At 44.2% G+C, this 20,392-nt stretch overlaps 2 protein-coding genes across 4 annotated transcripts in view; both read right to left on the reverse strand.

The window, feature by feature from the left end:
• Positions 1-317: 317 nt before the first annotated feature.
• dact1 (dishevelled-binding antagonist of beta-catenin 1) lies at positions 318-9,678 on the reverse strand. The gene is made up of 4 exons (XM_084575469.1): positions 9,157-9,678; positions 7,345-7,480; positions 7,007-7,120; positions 318-5,343 (listed from the first exon to the last, which is right to left on the reverse strand). Exons 1-4 carry the CDS (start codon positions 9,400-9,402, stop codon positions 3,365-3,367), a joined length of 2,475 nt encoding a protein of 824 aa, XP_084431595.1. The 5' UTR covers positions 9,403-9,678; the 3' UTR covers positions 318-3,364.
• Positions 9,679-10,689: 1,011 nt separating this feature from the next.
• The window catches only part of LOC311510001 (protein TALPID3-like), a 10,678-nt gene continuing 975 nt past the window's right edge, over positions 10,690-20,392 (reverse strand). Inside the window, exons 2-11 of one of the 3 annotated variants that reach the window (XM_084575472.1) lie at positions 19,480-19,604; positions 18,749-18,960; positions 18,527-18,680; positions 17,042-17,195; positions 16,771-16,967; positions 14,857-14,900; positions 14,385-14,495; positions 14,142-14,283; positions 13,600-13,755; positions 10,690-12,148 (exon numbers count right to left, since the gene is read on the reverse strand). In XM_084575472.1, coding sequence (XP_084431598.1) covers positions 12,000-12,148; positions 13,600-13,755; positions 14,142-14,283; positions 14,385-14,495; positions 14,857-14,900; positions 16,771-16,967; positions 17,042-17,195; positions 18,527-18,680; positions 18,749-18,960; positions 19,480-19,588 — 1,428 coding nt within the window. In that variant the 5' untranslated portion in view covers positions 19,589-19,604 and the 3' untranslated portion in view covers positions 10,690-11,999. Of the gene's footprint in view, positions 12,149-13,599; positions 13,756-14,141; positions 14,284-14,384; positions 14,496-14,856; positions 14,901-16,770; positions 16,968-17,038; positions 17,196-18,526; positions 18,681-18,748; positions 18,961-19,479; positions 19,924-20,392 lie in introns of those variants that run through there. The other 2 variants (XM_084575470.1, XM_084575471.1) reach the window with 2 other exon arrangements.

Below are 20,392 nucleotides of genomic sequence, written 5' to 3' on the forward strand. Positions count from 1 at the left end.
CGCTTATTCCTGTTAAGGGTCGCGGGGTCTGCTGGAGCCTATCCCAGCTGTCATCGGGCGAGAGGCGGGGGTACACCCTGGACAGGTCTCCAGTCTATCGCAGGGCTACAGTGATAATCTTGTTATTTAATTTAATAATTACTGAGCAGGGCTACAGTAATAATTAACCCTAACCACAGCTACCATGTTTACTGTAACGGAGACAAGATTTATTATTTTATTAATTTATTATTCCACATTCACCATTCAGGCTTCATCAGCTCTGACACTGTTTGTTCTCCTGTGACTGAATCAGAAGAAGCAGACAAGACCCAGAATATTGGAGTCCACTTTAATGAAGCATAAAAAGGTTCAACACCGTTGTCATTGAAACATCATTCACACATTAGTAACAGTCGTTTAACGTTGCACAGGTGAACTTTGACCGGACTAGCGCTGATACTGGTGTCAGTGACGGTGGATCGTGTTGGTACCAGTGTCTTGTACCAGGGACCGGTGTTGGTTGTTAAACATCTAGAGAAGCCGAGTTTTGTTTTCCTTAAACAAAGCGTAGATTTAAATTTAAAGCCAGTAAACATGTGGACGGAGTGGATGATGCTTCGTAGGAATAACTTTTTATAAAGAGTTATTTATTGCTGGACCATGAAAACTGGACCAGAACAGAAAAGAACAATGAAATTCTCATTTTAAGGCTGCTTGTGTAAATTCATTACATTCAGATGAAAAGATGGAGATCAGACGCTGTGGTATGACAGACCCAGAACAGGTTTAGTTTAAACCAGCTACAGCAACATGACTTAGCTAGCTACTGCTAGCTTTAGTGAATAAATCACGTTTCCGTCTAGTTTACTTCCCTTCACTCACGTCGCAGACTTTAGAAGCTCGTTTATAAACTTGTGTTGGACAGACACGTTTTCTTGGTCACTGAGGACAACGTAAAACCTTGGTCTCATTTTTACCGACTTTTGTTAGCCAACTTTAGAACTGATCAGACAATCTTTGATTACACCAGACTTGGTTTAAACAGGGTTGCCAACGTTCAGCTAAAATTTATATTAAAACTAATAATTAACAGTATTATCCTGATCAGTCCTGTGTGTTGGGAAGAATTAATCATTAGTAATTAATTTGTGGTGTCTGAAGCTGCAGGTATTCAATCAACTCTGAGTAAAGACTTCTTCTGTAACCGCTTGTTCCTGTTAAGGGTCATGGGGTCTGCTGGAGCCTATCCCAGCTGTCATCGGGCGAGAGGCGGGGTACACCCTGGACAGGTCTCCAGTCTATCGCAGGGCTCTGCGTCAAGACTTCTACAACTAATCTGTATTTTAATGATTAATAACAATTCTTGTTTTTTATAAGGAAGGGCTTATTTATATCATATTATTTACAGTATATATATCTTGCATGAGATTTGTTTGGGAGGTGTCAGCCTGAAAGAGAAGTCCAGAAGCTTCAGAGTTGACAAACAGATCAGATTTCATCAAAGCTGCAACACTATTATAAGCAAGCATCCATTAAACATTCCGTTAATCATTTAAAAGGGACTCAAGAACAAAGCAACCATTCTGAAAACAAAACTCAAACCGTAGACCTCATCCATAGTGCATCTAAATGCTTAGTATTAAGAATGAAATACCAGGGAATCAGTCTGTTAGTACCATGTGTGGTTTCCTATACGTGCCAAGCAAATATATTAAATTTTTAACATTTTAAAAAGCTTTCATCAAAAACAGCTTATCTAAAGAAGCATTTATAGATGTTTGGTGTGCTGCCAAGTTCATGTGATAATAAATACAAAACAAAGCTACATACAAACAACAGCTTAACTGTGTTACAACATTCATCCTCTTTCCTTATGGTTTGTCACAAAGTGCAGAAAATAAAGAGATTACTGCAGCAGGATTTGGTTCTTCGGGAACTCGTCGTATCCCAGAACATTTAGGGTTAGACCTTTCTTGGCAGGACATGAAGCAAGCTTTGACACAACAATGTGGAACTAAGGATCCACAGAGTGGCACACAGATGTGACATCTTTTTGAAATGCTGGCCAACTACATCATCAAATCTTCACAAACTGAAGCAAACTTCATTGGAAAGTTACTCAACATTAGTCCCTGAAAATAAAATTTCTATAGACAATGTCTTCAACCTCTGAGGAACTGAAACCCACCTACACCAGTGACAGGAGGACATGATCCCACAAAAAAAGCCTCAGGTCCAACTTCTCAACAACCAAGGTGTGTAATGGACAGTGTTTGAACTTGTCTCTTTGAACACCGTGAAAGGAAAGACTTGTGTTGACATACTAAACCAGATTAGCCTGAGACTTTCTCCACAGGAATATGTCCTGGTTTTCTGGAGAAGTTGGTTTGTGATTCTGTTGCACACATTTGTTTAAGGATGAGATCAATATAAAGAATGAGAGATTAAAGTCTAATTGGAGCGTGAACTAATTGGTTTTTACAGTGCTTTCATGGTGCACACTGTCAAATAAATATTCCCAACATCACTGGGATGTTGAAGGAACACCTTCTGCTGACATTTGCCACAAACAAGGAACCAAATAATGAGTTTAGAGGCGACAGGATGTAATCAGGGTAACACTGGTTTACCACCATGAAACAACAAGTATTCGTCTCAAAAGCTTCAACAACCTCATATTCTTTATCTTTGGCTCCAGCCTTCATTTCTTTATCTTTTTATTGGGGCCTGTAGTTTTAACAGTGACTTCCTCTTTGAGCCAGGAGGAGGTCATAAAAGCTGGCATCATTCATGTCCAACAACATTTTTGTTTGTTTGAAGCTGAATGATTCCAGGTTTGTGCCGACGAGGGACAGTAAAGAGGAGACAGTGAAGGAAACGCCTGGCTTAAAACTAAGTTTCATATCTTTGTAAAAAGCATCTTTTGCTGTGTTTGTGGGAAGCTGTAAATTTGAAGCTCAGTGTAAAGAACCAGAGACACTGTTTGATCCAGATGGATGAAGCTGTGCTCTAAAGATGTGCAGATGTTTTTAGATGATGCTTGTTAATTATGCATACGTGTTGATTTGATTCATATAGTTGTTTCACGATAGTCAATTATACCTTAAAATTATCTTTAGCTTCAGAATGCATTAGAACAGAAATGGTGTCATGGTTCAAAATGAACATGATCCATGCAGTTTCATTTAGACAGAAGCATTTGATGAGTTCATGTCATGCATTGTTTTTAGCATCTGAACATCGTAGTAAACAATGAAAACAGGATTAGCAGAGGAGAACTGGGTCAGATGGCTTCATCAAACCCGAACAGAAGATTCAGGATGTTTGTTTTCTGTATTTCCTAAGTATCGATGATGGATTAGTGTTGGTTGAAATGTCCAATTCACACAGTCGTCATGACTTTAAGAGAACCAGACCTAAACCTGAGGATCTTCTTTTTCAGGTTGCGAGACGCTTTAATCTTGACAAAGGCCTTTGCCCGAGCAGGGGTCATGTCCTGCCCTCCTGACCTTAATTGAGCCCACCCTCTGCCCACTGCACATAACCCATCCCTGGCTCCACTTCCTCCACTCTCCTCCGTATCACTTGTGTTGGGAGTGCTCTCCTCCACCTTCTCTTCCCGGCTGGACTCGCTGTCTCCGAAGCAGTTAGTGGTGTAGTTGGACCTCTCGTCCTCGCTAGTGTCCACGATGGTGGAGTGAAACAGCGACGCACACTCCGCTGAATACTCAGAGTCACTGCCACCAACGTAAGGACGAGGGCTGGAGGGGGGGTTGATGCTGGCTGCAGAGTTGCTGAGCAGCTCCTTGCCCTGACGGTGCTGAGCGCGCCTGAACGCCTCATAATGTGTAACCTCCATGATCGCACGCAACCGACGGTAACCATTCCGTTTGTACTTTGGTTTTGCAACAACCACAAACTGGTCGCGTCCACGATAGTGATGGTGACCATGAAGGAGGTGGTTACCATGGTTTGCATGATGACAATGCTTGGAAACACATGATGGCACATTGCTCAGTGTGGTGGTCATAGTATGTCTTTCTGGGACTCGCTCTTCTGGGATGGATGCAGGGAGGCATTTCATTCTGGAGGAGCCTCCTCTCTTGGAGACTTTAATGTGAACAGAGCCTCTGTCTTCCAGCAGCTGTGACTTTTTAGAGCTTGGCCTGCGGTGAGATTTATCGCTTCTTCTCTCTGATGGAGGCTGTTTGTGTTCAGAGGCCCAACTCTTCTTCAGAGCTGTGGTGCTCTTCACCTTGACATTCTTGACATTCTTGTGGTCACCCTTGCAGTGTCTGATGGATTTCTGGGTGAGAATGTATCTGCCATCAACCATGTGACTCCCTCTTCCTTCGTCTTGACTCTGGGAGGAGGAACCCAGACTGGCGACATCTTTCTCTGCTGGACCAGTCTGGAGAGTTTCAGGGCTGTTTCTGGGAGTACCTGACTGTGTTCTGAAAACTGTGGGTGACTTAAGGAGCAGTTCCTGGTCAGGGTCAGGGTTAGGGCAACAGGACTGCTTGGTCTCTTCAGGGTTTGCTTTGAGACTGCCTGGTTCCCTAAAGTCTTTAGTTGTGCTGTGTGTTCCTGGGTAAGGAAGAAGCCATTTGCTCTTCTTTCTCAGGAGACTGTTTGTACTTGTATTTGTGTCCTTGTTGGTGACAGAACAGCTGTTTTGGATGCCGTAACTACGGGGACAGCTGGTGTCACTTTCCACAGACCACTGCCTCTGAGGAGACGAGGTTGCAACACCTTCTGCTGGTGATGAGGATTTCAGTTCAGGGCCCCTCAGAATCCCTAAACCAAAACCAGAACCAGAACCGGGACCAGATAGCTGCCTCCCACAGAGACTAGCCTGCCTCAGGATGCTCTTTGAGGGCTCTGTGCTGATGCTGGTCCTGGGTCTGCTGGTCCTGATGGACTGGGCCTTCCGCTGTAGCAGACTGTAGATGTAGCTGTCCAGACGTTTATGGGAAGGAGTTTGGGAGACAGAGGAGCAGGAGGCTGGCCAGGAGGAGCTTTGGGGTACACACGGTGCTGAAACAGAAGCTGGAAGTGGAGAGGTTTCTGGTTTGTAAACTTGAGTCTCATCTCTGCCATGACCTCCATGACCCAACATCTGCAGGAAAGCAGGACTCTGGACAGCCACCGCATGCATCGGGCTTGGGTAGCGGTAAATTTCACCACCGTTCTGGGACACCAGGTCGCAGTGGTATTTAGACTGAGTGTCATTGGAAACCATGGAAGAGGCAACATCCATAGTGGGCGGGTGAGGAGCTGAGAGTGAGCGGCGGACTGTAGCAGAGTCATCACAAAGCCTTCCAACCAGTCCGTCACATTCCAAACAGCTCGCCAGCTCATCTAGAAACAAGAAGAATTAGACGTCAACGAGCACATCCAGGCTCAGCTGCACTCCATTAAATGACAGTGAACCAGCCAGTTAACGCGTCACATTTTCAAACACAAATAGTCCAAAACCATCAGAGTTTAGTTCATGTTGCTGTGTTTCCTAAACTCAGCAGCTGACAGAGAGTTAACTGTGAGCAAGGCTGTTCTGATGAAATGGTCTGCTGACTGTGGTAATGACTCTGTTTGGTTTGGCTGTGGACGGAGCACTCAGCCATTAGTAAGTGGAAAATTCTTTTCAGTGGAGACAGTGTTCTGTGAAATGTTAATCCTCCATGTTCACTCTGGTCTGGGACTGAGATGATAAACATGTAGACATAGTTGAGTTCCTGACTCAGCTGCACAAACTAACATGAAGACAATAAAAAAAAACATAACTACAGCTATGTCCATTATTTCTGGACCTCTTTTGGAAACACAGACATTTTATACACAGTCTATTTTCAGTTAGTCTGAACTGTGTTGGTGTCTCCTCCTTTGGACTGCGATGCCAGGTGTAGTTTAGTCTCCAGGTGGAATTACGTTCTTTAGCCTGATCTGGATCTTTAGACATTCTTCGGTCTGATCTGAGGTTGATGAATGGTTTGGTTCTTCTTTTCATACTGGACCTGGATGATGATATGTCTACGTCATGTTCCTCACTGGTCTGCATGTGGTGAACCTTTCCATAAAAATAATTTAGTCTTTATTCCTCTGCATTTATCACAATTTGCTTTTATTGATTTCCCCACTTCAGCCAAGTATACTACTATTTTTTGCTATACAGATGTATACTGATGAGACGCATACTGAACTAAGACATAAATAATTTGTTTTGAATATATTTTACATAAGCAGGAAAAACAGTTGGAGGTAACAACATGAATGACGTCTGAACACAGAGGCATCAGTAAAGTTTTTCCTGCTCCAACACGTCAGAATATCTGCTGGAGAAAAGGCCTGTTGTGACCAGACACCACTTCCTCGTTCACATCTGATTTTATCTGCACAAACCTCTGTGTTTATTTCTGTCTTCTTATGTATGTACTCAAGGCCTCAGACCCAGAAAAATGAATTAAGCTAAATGAATGAACTAATTAAACTAAAAGAAGTGGCAATGACAAGCAAACAGACCTGCAGACTGGTTTCAGATTGAGAGTATAAACCATGTCCAGAGCAGATGATGGTGTCTAATCACATTTCATCAGGAATATTATAATATAATAATATTATACGCTCTGAATTAATATTCTGTGCCAGACGATGATAAAAATGTGTCGTTCCTTCAAAGCATGTTTGCTGCTGCAGATTCTCCATAAAGGAACAGAAGGTTCTGGGTGTGTTCAAGCGTCTTATCAGATGATATTTTACTGGCAAGTATGAACAGAGACTGCAGCTTCAGTCAGAAACCCTGCAGCAGTGCTGAGCTGCAGTGTCAAGTTCCTGGTTGAGGTTCCACCAGGAACTAGATGCTGGTGGAGGTTTCACCAGGAACTGAACTGCCGGTTTTAGATTCAGAGTCAGGCCTCAGATCCAGAACCACCACCATGTAGAAGTCAGTGTTAATAAAGACAATTGTTTCAGCCATGAATCCATCAAATAAAAAAATAAAGGAGCAAACAAATGAAGCTGGACTTGCCTGTGGACGGGAGGTATCCTCCAGAGTCCGCCGTCCAACAGAAACATTCACTGAAGACGGAGTTGGAGGAGTTGGACAGCGATCCAGACGCTCCATCGCTAAGCTCGAAAAAACCTGAGAGACAGAGGACGCGGAAACCGAACTGACTTCATCAGACAGACAGAGTCTCCATGACTATCAGAGGAACCGGACCCCAGCTGGTTCCTAGAACCAGGTGAGTACGGACAGATCTGAACACACATGTTTATTCAGCTACAATTACAATTTAATGTATAAATGGATTTAGTTGTATTAGATCTAGATTCTCCTTCAGTCAAGGTGAAGTGATCTTCTTGTACCTGAGCTCGGTCGGCTGTCTGTCTCCAGCTGATTACGTGACGCATCACATGACGTGTCCAGCTGCAGGTCACTGATCTGACGGTCCAACTCCTGTAGCTGACTGATGAGACCAGCGTCCCTCCTCCTCAGACAGTTCTGATGGAAACATTACAGATGTTATTGAACTGAAGTATCAGTTATAATAATCAGACAGGAGAAGAGTCACGATCAAATAATCGGTTTCCCCGTCCTGTCTCTCACGATCAAACAATGAATCAGATTTAATGTTAGGACGGAGTTGGATGGACAAGAGTCTGGACATGGTTGGACTGGAAGATGTTCATATTTGATGTTTAAACTGATCTGAGGACAAACATCACAGATGTTGGTCTGAGGACTTGAGGACGATGAGAATCACTGTGTTACAGCACTAACGAGTATTAGCATGAATTAGTATTAATTGGTATTAGTAGCTTATTAACTTTAAAGACAAACAGTCCTGACTGAAGGTCCTTAACTGGACATGAACTGATAAAACACACTCATAAGAAGGACATCTCAATCATGTGACTGATTAAAGGTCCTCACAACATGAGTAATACCTGGACCACACACACACACACAGGCTGAACCAGAGACACTGCTGCTACGGTCAATAACTGATAAATCATCAATAACTGATTAATGAACGTGACTAAAACTCCTTCAGCTGTTCGTCCAGCTGACAGCCTCAGGCCACGCCCACTGACAGTCACAGACTCAGACTGACTTCCTGTGTGCTTCGTGTTTATTAACTCAGCCTGACCTCTGACCTCCTGGTCCTCACAGGGACAGTTTTATCTGCTGGATGTTTGCAGGAACTAAAACCCAGAGAGAATCCTCTCCCTTCTTCCAAGATTTGAACCATGAAGCGTGTTGCAGCAGACACGTGTCAAGCTCCACACAGTTAGTTTTAATAAAGACGGAACAAGATGGCCGCCGTCTGACACTCTAAACACTGAACTCATGACTCGTCTTCAGATGAAGCTCCAGGTTCACAAAGAGGCCGGAGTCTAATGAGAAACACCAGACTCTGGGTTTGAACCAAAAACCTCCTCCTCCTCCTCCTCCTCCTCCTCTTTTTCTACCTCATCCTCTTCCTCTACTTCCTCCACCTCCTCGTCTTCATCCCCCTCCCTAAACAGAAGCAGATTCAGCGTTTAGACTTCAGTAACGATGACGTTGGCTGAAAAGAACTTGAAACTAAAACTGATCTGTGTCCAGGGGATTCAAGGCCTGGAAGGGTACAGATCAAACTGTTCCAGACTCCTCTCACACTTCACACCGAGGACATGATGGCTAAAGTGTTAAAAGTTGCACTTGAACGCAGCACAGAGACAAAGAGACAACAGCTGAGGACACGTCCAGGCGTCCTGAAGCAATAAAGAGTTCATTATTATTATTATTATTATTATTATTTTATCAGTTCTTTCCTCTTTATTGTTTATATATATATTTATATCTTATCAGCTCATAGATTAGATTATTTCTGTTTGTGATGATACTAAATGTTTACACCGTCAACAACACTTTACAGTTTGATCAGCTGATCTTGATTTATTGAACTATTGATTAATCAGCTGATGAATATTTCGATGTTAAACTGAAACATTGATGAATCATTTAGATTAATACAGTAAACTGATCCATCAATGGAAATTAATAGAATCACTAATAAATAATCATTTTTCTAATCTCCAGTCGGATTGACCCCGCCCTCACCTCTGACCTCTGACCGCACACCTGAGTCAGCTTGTCCCAGACTGGGGTCAGAGGTCAGAGTCAGGACCTACCAGCTGTTTCCTGAGCACCAGGATGTTCTCCTCCAGCAGCTTCTCCTCGGAGCTCCGCTCAGAATCCCTCCGGCGAGGGTCTACGGTGGCCCGGACCCGCAGCTCCTGCCGCTGCCGCAGGAGCTCCAGCTCCTCCAGCCCGGACACGGTGGCCTCCAGCCGCTCCCGGACCGAGCACAGCCGCTCCGCCGCATCCACGTCCACAGCCGCCGCCTTGTCCCGGCTGCGGCGGCCGGACAGCGGCATCTCCTCACGGTCTCACAGTCTTTGCGGCATCAGGGTCCGAAGCAGCCGGAACAGAACCGGGCCCGACCGCGGGTCCAGCTAAGGTCCAGTATCAACCGGTGGTTTCAAGGTCCTCCAGCGGTAAAGCGGTTGTAATTGATCCGTAGGTTGACCCGGGTCCTGTCAGGATCGTATTCCGGTCAGTCTCAAGAGGCTCCGGGGCAGCAACGGTGAAAAGGTCCGTGAGAACGAAGCACAGAGTCGGGGTGGGCTCCGTCCTGCTGCCGCTTCTCTTAAAGCTCCATCCACACTGACCCACAGACAGTCAAACCACGCCCCCTCCACACAGTCTGACACGCCCTTCGGACTGACGTCAGCAGCAGAGAACGTATCTGCTTCCTGTTGTCGCGTTCAAACTAAAGGTTACTTGTTTAGAAATAAACGTTTCCACTAGTTAATTATGATGAAATATAGATAAACTAATATTATAACGACAGACCACCCAATAAATGTTCCAGGTCAAATATGTGTAGTTACACATATATTGATTTAATCATATTCACTTTATGCTGCATTACTGCTTCTATTGCTTTCTTTGCTTTACTTGGTTTATTATTCATCTTTTTTCACTGTGTTGTTGTGACTGGATGTCCTGTTCAGGTTCCTCCTGTTTCACAATAACAATAAAAACCTAGAAACCTTGAATATAATTAATACACTTTAAAAGTTGAGATCAGAACATTAATATCAAACTAATAAACGTGTGAGGATTCATCCTTGAATGAACAAATCATCTATGAATGTGAGTAAAAACCTTTTTCTTCATCTCCTGACGAGTTACTGGAAGATTTACACGCACACATTTAATTTAATTTTTTTCCATTTTTATCCAAAACTAATCAAGAGCTCAGACAAATGTCTCTGTTATTTAATGGCAACAAATATTTGAATTATTTGTACTTTTCTTATGGAAATGGCTGAGGAATTACTTCCTGTTTGTGGAGCCTGAAACTCCGCCCATGGTTCCGCCCCTCAAACCCGCCTCCTCTGAAGGGTTCCTTCAGGTCCTAAAGCCCGTCCGATTCAGCCACTTATTTAATGAGTCATGAATGAAAACAAAACATTTTACACTAATGGTTTCAACATTAAATCATTATTATATGAATTAACAGTTTAAATTAGTCAGTTTTTAAAGTTTATTTTATATTTACACAAATCAATAATAGAAATTAAATGCTGCTGTTTTCGTTCCACTGTCATTTTGTTCTCTCAGCTTGTTCTCGACACAGAACTTTTTTTCTGGTGTGGTGTTACTATTCTGTGACTGATCAGAAATTGTGGGTGTGGTTAATGCAGAAAAGCAGAAATGCTCGCGGCCACGGGGCACAGTGAGGGACACACGAGCAGGCTGCTACGGAAGCCCAAAGGCAAACGTGAACTTACAACAATACATTACAACTCTGTGTTAATGTGGCATACTGTGTGTGGATACATGCTGAATGAACAGAGTGATCCAATAATCATCGTGTGTGACGTATACTGCAGTGGGAGGGGCCTATGAGGACATCGCCAGAGTTCGGCTCTCTGGTTTCTCAACGAACTTCTTTCTTGTTCTCGCAGCTCTATGAGCAAGAACAATAGAGTTGTTGCTTCGTCCTCATCATCATCGTCGTCTACAGATACATGCAGTATTGATCAGAGTATTCAACAGGTACGCGTAGTATTGATCAGAGTATTCAACAGGTACGTGTAGTATTGATCAGAGTATTCAACAGGTACGCGTAGTATTGATCAGAGTATTCAACAGGTACATGTAGTATGGTTATATAACCATATAAACTGGTTAGGTTGAGGGTTAGGGTTATAGAAACTGGTGCAGCTAATTTCTGGTTGTCAGCATAACAAGCAAGTTTTCAGGAGGAGTTCCTATTTAAACTACTCATACTCAACATGCAGCAGTAAAAATAAATCAAGCTTTAAATCCAGCACAAGATATTCTGTCAAACATCTACAACCTGAAATTCATCTTCTTCCAAGAACCAGACCAAGAACCGAACCCAGAACTAGGCCCAGAACTAGGCCCAGAACTAAGCCCAGAACCAAAGAACCTAGAACTAGACCAGGAAACAGGAAGAGAAGAACTCATTTAGATGAAATTACGTCAGATTTTTCAAGAGTGAACACCTCCTCTGAGAATATCGACCAATCAGAGTCTTCAGAGAGTCGTCCAATCAGAGTAATGAACTCACAGATCTCTGAACTCATCAACACTGAAGCTTTTACACAAATCACTGTTGTTTGTTTACCATATTTGTTGTGTGTTTGTTTGATTTTTTGATTCTGTTCATAAAGTTCTTATGTGATTCATTACATAATTCTACAACATTTTATTATTATTATTATATTAAATAATGTTATATTAAGTGATTAGAAGCTGAGCATCAGCTGGAGGCCGGATGATCTGATCTGAGATCAGATTTTAATTTTGCTGCAGAAAGAACAAGGAGACAGACAGCAGGGGGCGCTGTTAACATGAACATCATGTTAAAGGCATTTATTAAGTTTATTTTTAACAAGTTAAAACAGTCAAAGGTCACAGGATGTGTCTGACATCATAATCAGAAAACGTCATGGGTGGAAGAGTCAGAGTCCTCCATCACCTCCATCACCTCCTCCTCTGGTCTGGCCAAGGGCAGATGAACATCCATCCTCCTGGTTCCTCCCTCCTCCTCTTCCTCTTCCTCTTCCTCCTCCTCCTCATGTCCACCTGCAGAGACAAACCTTCATAAACTCACCTGAGACTGACTGTTTTTATTTCAGAAACATTCAGCTTTTATATTTGTATAGTTCATGAAATAATTTTCTATTTCACTCATTTTATTTATTCAGTTTATGTTTTATGTAACATCTGCTCCAGGATCTCTGCATATAAAACATAAAACAACAACCTATTAACCTTTTCCATGCTCCTAAACACTTTCTACACACTTAAACATAATAATTTTACAACAACAAAAAAAAATGGAATAATTTTAACAACAAGGGAGGCATCGTAGGTCTTTATATTAATTAATTAACTGCAACACTTGTTACCAAAAGTTCACACAACACATAACACCACACAGAAACACTACGCGCAGCAAGATCACCAGGTGAAATGGACGAGGCGAGGGTTAGGGGTTAGAGTTCACTGTCTGTTACTGCAGACAGTGAACTCACCACGGACACTGGACTGTCCTTCTGTTACTGCAGACAGTGAACTCACCACGGACACTGGACTGTCCCTCTGTTACTGCAGACAGTGAACTCACCACGGACACTGGACTGTCCCTCTGTTACTGCAGACAGTGAACTCACCACGGACACTGGACTGTCCCTCTGTTACTGCAGACAGTGAACTCACCACGGACACTGGACTGTCCCTCTGTTACTGCAGACAGTGAACTCACCACGGACACTGGACTGTCCCTCTGTTACTGCAGACAGTGAACTCACCACGGACACTGGACTGTCCTTCTGTTACTGCAGACAGTAAACTCACCACGGACACTGGACTGTCCCTCTGTTACTGCAGACAGTAAACTCACCACGGACACTGGACTGTCCCTCTGTTACTGCAGACAGTAAACTCACCACGGACACTGGACTGTCCCTCTGTTACTGCAGACAGTAAACTCACCAGGGACACTGGACTGTCCCTCTGTAACTGCAGACAGTGAAGTCACCACGGACACTGGACTGTCCTTCTGTTACTGCAGACAGTAAACTCACCAGGGACACTGGACTGTCCCTCTGTTACTGCAGACAGTAAACTCACCACGGACACTGGACTGTCCCTCTGTTACTGCAGACAGTGAACTCACCACGGACACTGGACTGTCCCTCTGTTACTGCAGACAGTGAACTCACCACGGACACTGGACTGTCCCTCTGTTACTGCAGACAGTGAACTCACCACGGATCCTTTAGACCAGCCCTCTGTTAGTCAGCTTTACTTTCCTCCAGTGTCTCCACAGACACTTGGCTCTAATCAACATAAACGTTTGATCATGTGACCCGTGAATCCTGTAGAGCAGCGCCCTCTGCTGGTGACTAAATCTGGCTAAAATCTGGTGTGACCAAGTCGTGGTCATAAGGTGTGTCCTACTTCCTGTGTCCTACTTCCTGTGTCCTACTTCCTGGACACAGACATAAACATGAGGATGTCTAGAAACTCACCGGCCGATGACGATTTGAAAACGTGTCTCAGTCTTCCTGCTGTGTGAGTCTTCTCAGTGGTCGGAGGAGGCGACAGTGACAGGTCAGTGTGGAGGTCAGAGGTCAACGTGCCAATCGGCTCCACCCTCAGCTCGTGGGTGACATGTTCTGACCAGTCTGGAGGAGAATCAAAGTGAAACTAGATGATCGCTTGCGATCGTTAAGGAGTCAATGTCGCGTGACGAAGTCGTCCCCAAGCGGGACGCAGAGACATAATTCACCAGTAGCGCCCCCTATAGACCGTATTGCACAAAACTTGATGGGCTTGTAAGGAGTCATCCACAGATTATTATTGTCAAGTTTCAATTTCAAGTTTGTCTGTGAGATATAAACATGCCTATAACAGGCGAAGAAATATAATAATAAGAAGAAAAATCAGAAGAAAAACAATAGGGATCCTTCGTACTTTGTTTGCATGGACCCCTAACAAGGGCATCATCGTTTTACTCTTTTACTTCTTCTTCTCTAGAATCTGAAGTTTAAACTCTTTCAGGTTTTCATACCTGCAGACTGACTCATCTGTCCAGGTGAGGAGACCAGACCTGGATCTGTTAACTGGAGAGATTTTCTGCTCCGTTTTTCTCTCAACTCCCCGACACTCATCTCCTCCTGGTCCTGGTCCTGGTCTTCCATTCTCCAGGAGCCCTGAGGAGACAGCAGATGTCAGATTTCAGGGTTCATCCATGGTTTCTGACTTCCCTATGAATTAATTTCTTCTTCTCTGGACTGAAAGACGATTGTCTCACCTCTGGCTGTGGTCTCTCTCCTCTGTCTGAGACTCCCTCCTCCATCTTGGTCAGCAGCGCCAGCAGGAGGTTGTGACCTCTGACCTGTCCTTCACTCGGGGGGTCCAAGTCCTGGAAGGACAAGAAGAGACAAAACGGACGGAGAAGACGTTAGAAGGACATTAGAAACCAACAAGATCAACGACGTCAGAAGTCATCATAACATCAGGAGACTGAGGGGATCAAACTGCTGCAAAGAAAAACAAAGAAGGAAAGAACTCCTTCAAAATAAAAGCTGACGACTTGATAAAGAATCTTTAAAACATTAAAAACAGGATCTTACAACATAATTAGATCCTTTAACCCAGAAGCAAACATTACTACTGCTACAATGCTAACATGCTATAATGCTAACATGTCAAAACATTAGTATTCTTCAGTCTGTGGGAATTCAGCCATCAACCATGCAATGCCTTGCTCAGTGGGTGCTCACCATGTCCTGCAGAGAGCTGGAGAAACTGCAGATGGTCTCGTCCTCTGAGAGACACATAAAAGAAGACCGGATTCAGAAACAGGACAGGACGAGGACAAGAAGACAAGAGTTTACAGCTAAACTCATTCATTAATACTGGAGCATCACACCCTCACCACTTCATCATCTGGAGCAGTGACTTCATCACTAACACACGCACACACGCACACGTAAAACAACACAAAATAAAATTATAACAAAGAAGTTGTAAAGAACTGCCCCAACATCATAAAGCTGTCAAATCAATCGGAACCAGCGTGACATGGACTGATCCAACCACGCCCCCAGAACAGCTCATGTTACAGAGACAAGAGATGAGAGAGAAGAGATGAGATGAGAGATTAGAGATGAGAGATTAGATGAGAGAGAAGAGGTGAGGTTGGAATCCTTTCATCTACCCATTACTGGGAACCATAAATTACTCCAAAAACCAAATAACCATCACTACAAAGTACAAAAATTGTTGTTTTTTTAAAACTAGCACAAATTAGAAATGAACAAAAAAAACTAAAACCAAGCCTGTCAATTTATCCCGCTAACACATTTTTCAGAGGTTGACAACTAGCTCTTCATTTTCCCCCAAAGAACATAAATCACCCCCAACCGACCATTTATCATTAAAGGCCTTGATATCATCTACCATTCTGTAATACCAGTGTGTTTTAGTGGTCCTTTCAAAACCTGCACCGGGTCCACATTGCCGGTACCTGTGCCTTATTTCTGCGTGTCAGCCAAATGGCCAACTTAACACATGTAGGGCCAAAAATAAACAAATGAAAGGAAAAGAATTCACCAAGACACTGAAACAAACGTTTTAACCATTCAGTAAGTGAAATCAGTCGAGGACATTGAACAAATAAATGGACCAAAGTTTCATTCCATAAACAAAAAAGACCTTCGGCCCCCAGGTTTGGATCCAGGTGCGCTCTGTATCTGTTGTGGCTACTGCCCCATGTACAACCCTCCACTGGAGATCTGCTGTTCTCTACTTGTACAGAGACCGCCAGCCGCCTTTCGGGGAAACATCTGAGCCAAAAAACTCAGACCACCTCAACTCCTTTATCCCTGTCAGAGAGCGCAAGTTCAAAACCTTCACGCAAGTTTGATAGACTGCAGGTTTCCCTGTTGTTTGAAACCTTCGGGGTGTGGAGTTGTTAATGAAAGTTGACCTCCTTGCTCCTGCCACTCCCCCACAGCTGGAGTGATAAACAATTGGGGAAAGCTGTACTCAGTCATTCTGGACTTCCTCCATCAGGCCTCTCGGTGGTGTCAATGCGATCAGTCTGTGCCACAGAGCCGAGGCAACCAAGTTATTGACAGCCAGAAGTCTTCCCCTATACAACAGCTGGGGAAGAGTTCTACCTCTAGAGCAGGGGTGCCCATTACCCCGATCGTGATCGACGAGTGTATCGTGAAGGTAGTGCAGGTATTAAAACCCAGAGGTTTAGATGTTAGTTTATCGTTTATCTGTTGTACATCCAGAACCAACAACAAGACTAACTTTCATCTTCTTTTTTTTAACTTTTTATTGCAACATGCCCTCAGTTCAGCGGCACACATCCACAACCGTGCACAACATCAACAACAACAACAACTCAAGACCACCGTCTCTCTTAAAGGGACAGCACTTTTTTTCTAAAGCTGCTGTGCAGCAATTTTTCTTCTTAGATTAATAAAAAGAAAGGGATAGAGTTTTTAACACTGTAGCCCACAAGCCAGTATGGGCACCTCTGCTCTAGAGTCTGAGATATTGTGTCGTTAACACCTGTGTCTCAGGGTTAGGGTAAAAGAAGAAAGAAATAAAATCCTGAAGAAATAAAATCTTGGAGTTTGGTTTAAAGATGAAAGTTGATGAGGAGGTTTAGTTAAAGGTACCCGTCATGGCGACCAGCTGGTTGACGCTGAGGAGAAGTTCTCCCTCTGAGATGTGTTTCAGGGCTTCGGTTCCTGCTGTTCTGCTGGTGGTACTGGTTCTGGTGGTGGTACCGGAGTCATCTGATGAGTTGGAGGGGGACGCTGGTCTGGGTCCAGGAGGAGGACACGGGGAGGACAGAGGAGGCTCAGACATCAGCCTTCGGGAGGAACAGGTCATAGTTAATGAAGTCTGAACTCCTACACACCAGCTCTGTCACTCTCTACTTACAACGGCTGTTTGTCAGCATCCAGGTGTTCTTCTGGTCTCTCCTCGTCCAATCGCACTTCAGGGTCTAACCAGGTGAGGGGGGGTGTGGTCTGGTGAATTGCAGATACTCCTGGAGAGGGGGCAGGCTCTGGGCTGGAGGTGGGAGTGGCTAATGGCTCTGACATCACAATTAACCAGAGAAGCAGACTGTAATCAGACTACATTCATTCATAAAGAAGGCTCAAAACATCAGACGACTGTGGTTCGGTTCCTGGTTTAGTTTCAATAAATCCGGGATTTGTCTCTGGCTGATCTTCACAACACATGTTTGTGGACAAAGGAGCTTTCTGAGGAGCTCAGAGAAAGAGTTGTTGTTGCTCATCAGACTGGAAAAGGTTCCAGAACCATCTCTAAAGAGTTTGGAACCCACAAATAATCCACAGTCAGACAGATTGAAGACGACTGTTCCCCTCCACAGGAGTGGTCCACCAACAAAGATCACTCCATAATAGTCTGAGAGGTCCCAGAGGAACCCAGGGGAACTTCTAAGCAGCTAAAGGCCTCTCTCTCATTGGCTGATGTTAATGTTGATGAATCCACTGAACAACCATGGTTGTTCAGTGGATTCATCTTCTTCATGCAGAGAAGGTGATTGGCTGCAGTCTGACGTCTCTAGACCAGCTGAACGCTTCCAGGACTCTGAAGCAGCTAAGATTGTGTCTGATCCCTTTCACCCTGGACACAGACTATTTAACAGACTCCCCTCTGGCAGACGGCTGCGATCCATCGAGTGTAGAACCACTCGCATGGTGAACAGTTTTTTCCCATCCGCAGTCCGTCTGCTGAACAATGCCAAACCCCCCCCATGAACATCAAACTCACTACCATCCCACAGTTCTGGTGGAATATATATATATACTGTGTATATATTTTTGTATTTTGTATTTTTTGTATTTTATATATAGTTTCTATATTTATTTTTCTTTCATTTTATTTTATGCGTACCAACACCAAGGCAAATTCCTTGTATGTACAAACATGCTTGGCAATAAAGTCTTTTCTGATTCTGATTCTGATGGTGTGATGGACAAAGACACTGCTCTCCAAGAAGAACATTTCTAAACATCATGTGGACAAGACAGAAGACTATTGGGACAATGTTTAGTGGACAGATGAGACCAAAGTAGAATAGTTTGGTTTAAATGAGATGAAACAACACTGCATCATTCCAGCATCAGAACCTCATCCCTCCATCAAACATGGGGGTGCTAATGTCCTGGTTTGGGCCTGTTCTGCTGCATCTGGACCAGGACGGCTTGTCCTCATTGATGGACCAATGAATTCTGAATTCTACCAGAGAACTCTAAAAGATTTCTTTTTTATTGTTTATTGATGCTAACTATAGTGCTAAAGATGCTAACTGCTAACAACTGCTCCCACACTGAAACCATACTTAATTAATCTCACAACGATGCACGATGCTATGTCATGCTGAATGCTGTGACTAACCTGGCACTATGATTGGCGGGTTTGACCCATTGTTCAGCGGGCTGGTTGGTTCTGATGCAGGGGGCGTGGTCACAGGTGTGGTCTTTGTGCTGAGCTTGGTTGGACTGGGTGGCGGGGTTGGTACTGGTGTTGGGACCAGTGGAACTGGTTCATCCTGGAACAGAACTAGCAGTTAGTGAAGATGAACTGGAACTGAAGACTCTGAGAGCAGAGGTTCGGTACCTCTTGATTTGTTGTTGGTCCAGGTTTTGCTTGATCCAATCCTGGTTCTGGTCCAGTATCCAGGGTGTCCCTCTGACCCAGCATCAGAGCAACAGTCTCCATCAGAACCTCAAAAACGAGCTCCCGGATTAATTCAGAGTCCACGAACACGTCTGAGTCAACGAAGAGTTGAAGACCTCCTTCTCCTCTTCCTCCTCCTCCTGTTGCCTCCACTGAACAACAGATAACGTGTCTTTACAAAACCAGAAACCTCCAGAACAGAACTAAGGAAATTTGGAATAAACCAGAACCAGCTGATCTGGAGGGAACATCTGGCAGGGAAACCGAAAAAGTAAGAAGAGGAGGAAGAGGAGGAGGAGGAGGAGGAGGAAGTAGAGTGAGGAGAAAGTGGAAGAAGAGAAAGAAGTACAAGAAGAAGAGGGAGGAGGAGGAGGAAGAGGAGGAAGTGGAAGAATAAGAGGAGGAAGTACAAGAAGAAGAAGAAGAAGAAGAAGAAGAAGAAGAAGAAGGAGGAGGAGGATGAGGAAGAGGAGGAAGAGGGAGGAGGAGGAGGAAGCGGAAGAAGAAGAAGTAGAAGAAGAAGAAGAGGAGGAGGAGGATGAGGAAGAGGAGGAAGAGGGAGGAGGAGGAGGAAGCGGAAGAAGAAGAAGTAGAAGAAGAAGAAGAGGAGGAGTTATGGATGGAGAGACAGATATAGACAAGGAAAGAAAAATGTCAGCTTGTCCATCTACCAGTGTCTGAAGAGACGCTCTGCTTCTCGAGCTCTGATTGGTCAGAGCTGTCGTTGTGGGCGGGGTCAGAGAAAGTGCTGGGGTACATGTCTAAGAGCACTTTGCTCATCAACTGCTGCTCCAGCCTAAAGAGAAACAAACAGAACACAGATCCAACATGTCAGAACCAGTAGCAATAAGAAACCAATAAGAACCAGTAGGAAGTGATAGTGATAGGAACCAGTAGGAACCAATAAGCACCAGTAGGAAGTGATAGGAACCAGTAGGAACCAATAAGCACCAGTAGGAAGTGATAGGAACCAGTAGGAAGTGATAGTGATAGGAACCAGTAGGAACCAATAAGCACCAGTAGGAAGTGATAGGAACCAGTAGGAAGTGATAGTGATAGGAACCAGTAGGAACCAATAAGCACCAGTAGGAAGTGATAGGAACCAGTAGGAACCAATAAGCACCAGTAGGAAGTGATAAGCACCAGTCGGAAGTGATAAGCACCAGTAGGAAGTGATAGGAACCAGTAGGAACTAGCAGGAAACAGCAGGAAAAAAACAGGAACTGGTAGGAAATGTAGAAACCAGCAAGAACTAGTAGGAACCAGTGGAAACCAGCAGAACCAGTAAGAGTGTTCACGGATATCTTCAACATCTCACTGAAGTCATGTCACGTGCCAGCTTGCTTCAAGGCCTCCACCATCATCCCAGTCCCCAAAAAGCCAAGGACTACTGGTCTCCATGACAACCACCCTGTTGTCCTGACATCAGTTGTGATGAAGTCTTTTGAGCGCCTTGTGCTTTCACACCTTAAGGATTTAACACACCCATTCCTGGACCCCCTGCAGTTCGCCTAAAGAGCAAACAGATCTGTGGATGACGCCGTCAACCTGTCCCTCCACCTCATCCTCCAGCACCTGGACTCC

The sequence above is a fragment of the Chelon labrosus genome (assembly GCF_963514085.1).
Source record: "Chelon labrosus genome assembly, contig: SCAFFOLD_99, whole genome shotgun sequence".
Classification (NCBI taxonomy): Eukaryota; Metazoa; Chordata; class Actinopteri; order Mugiliformes; family Mugilidae; genus Chelon; species Chelon labrosus.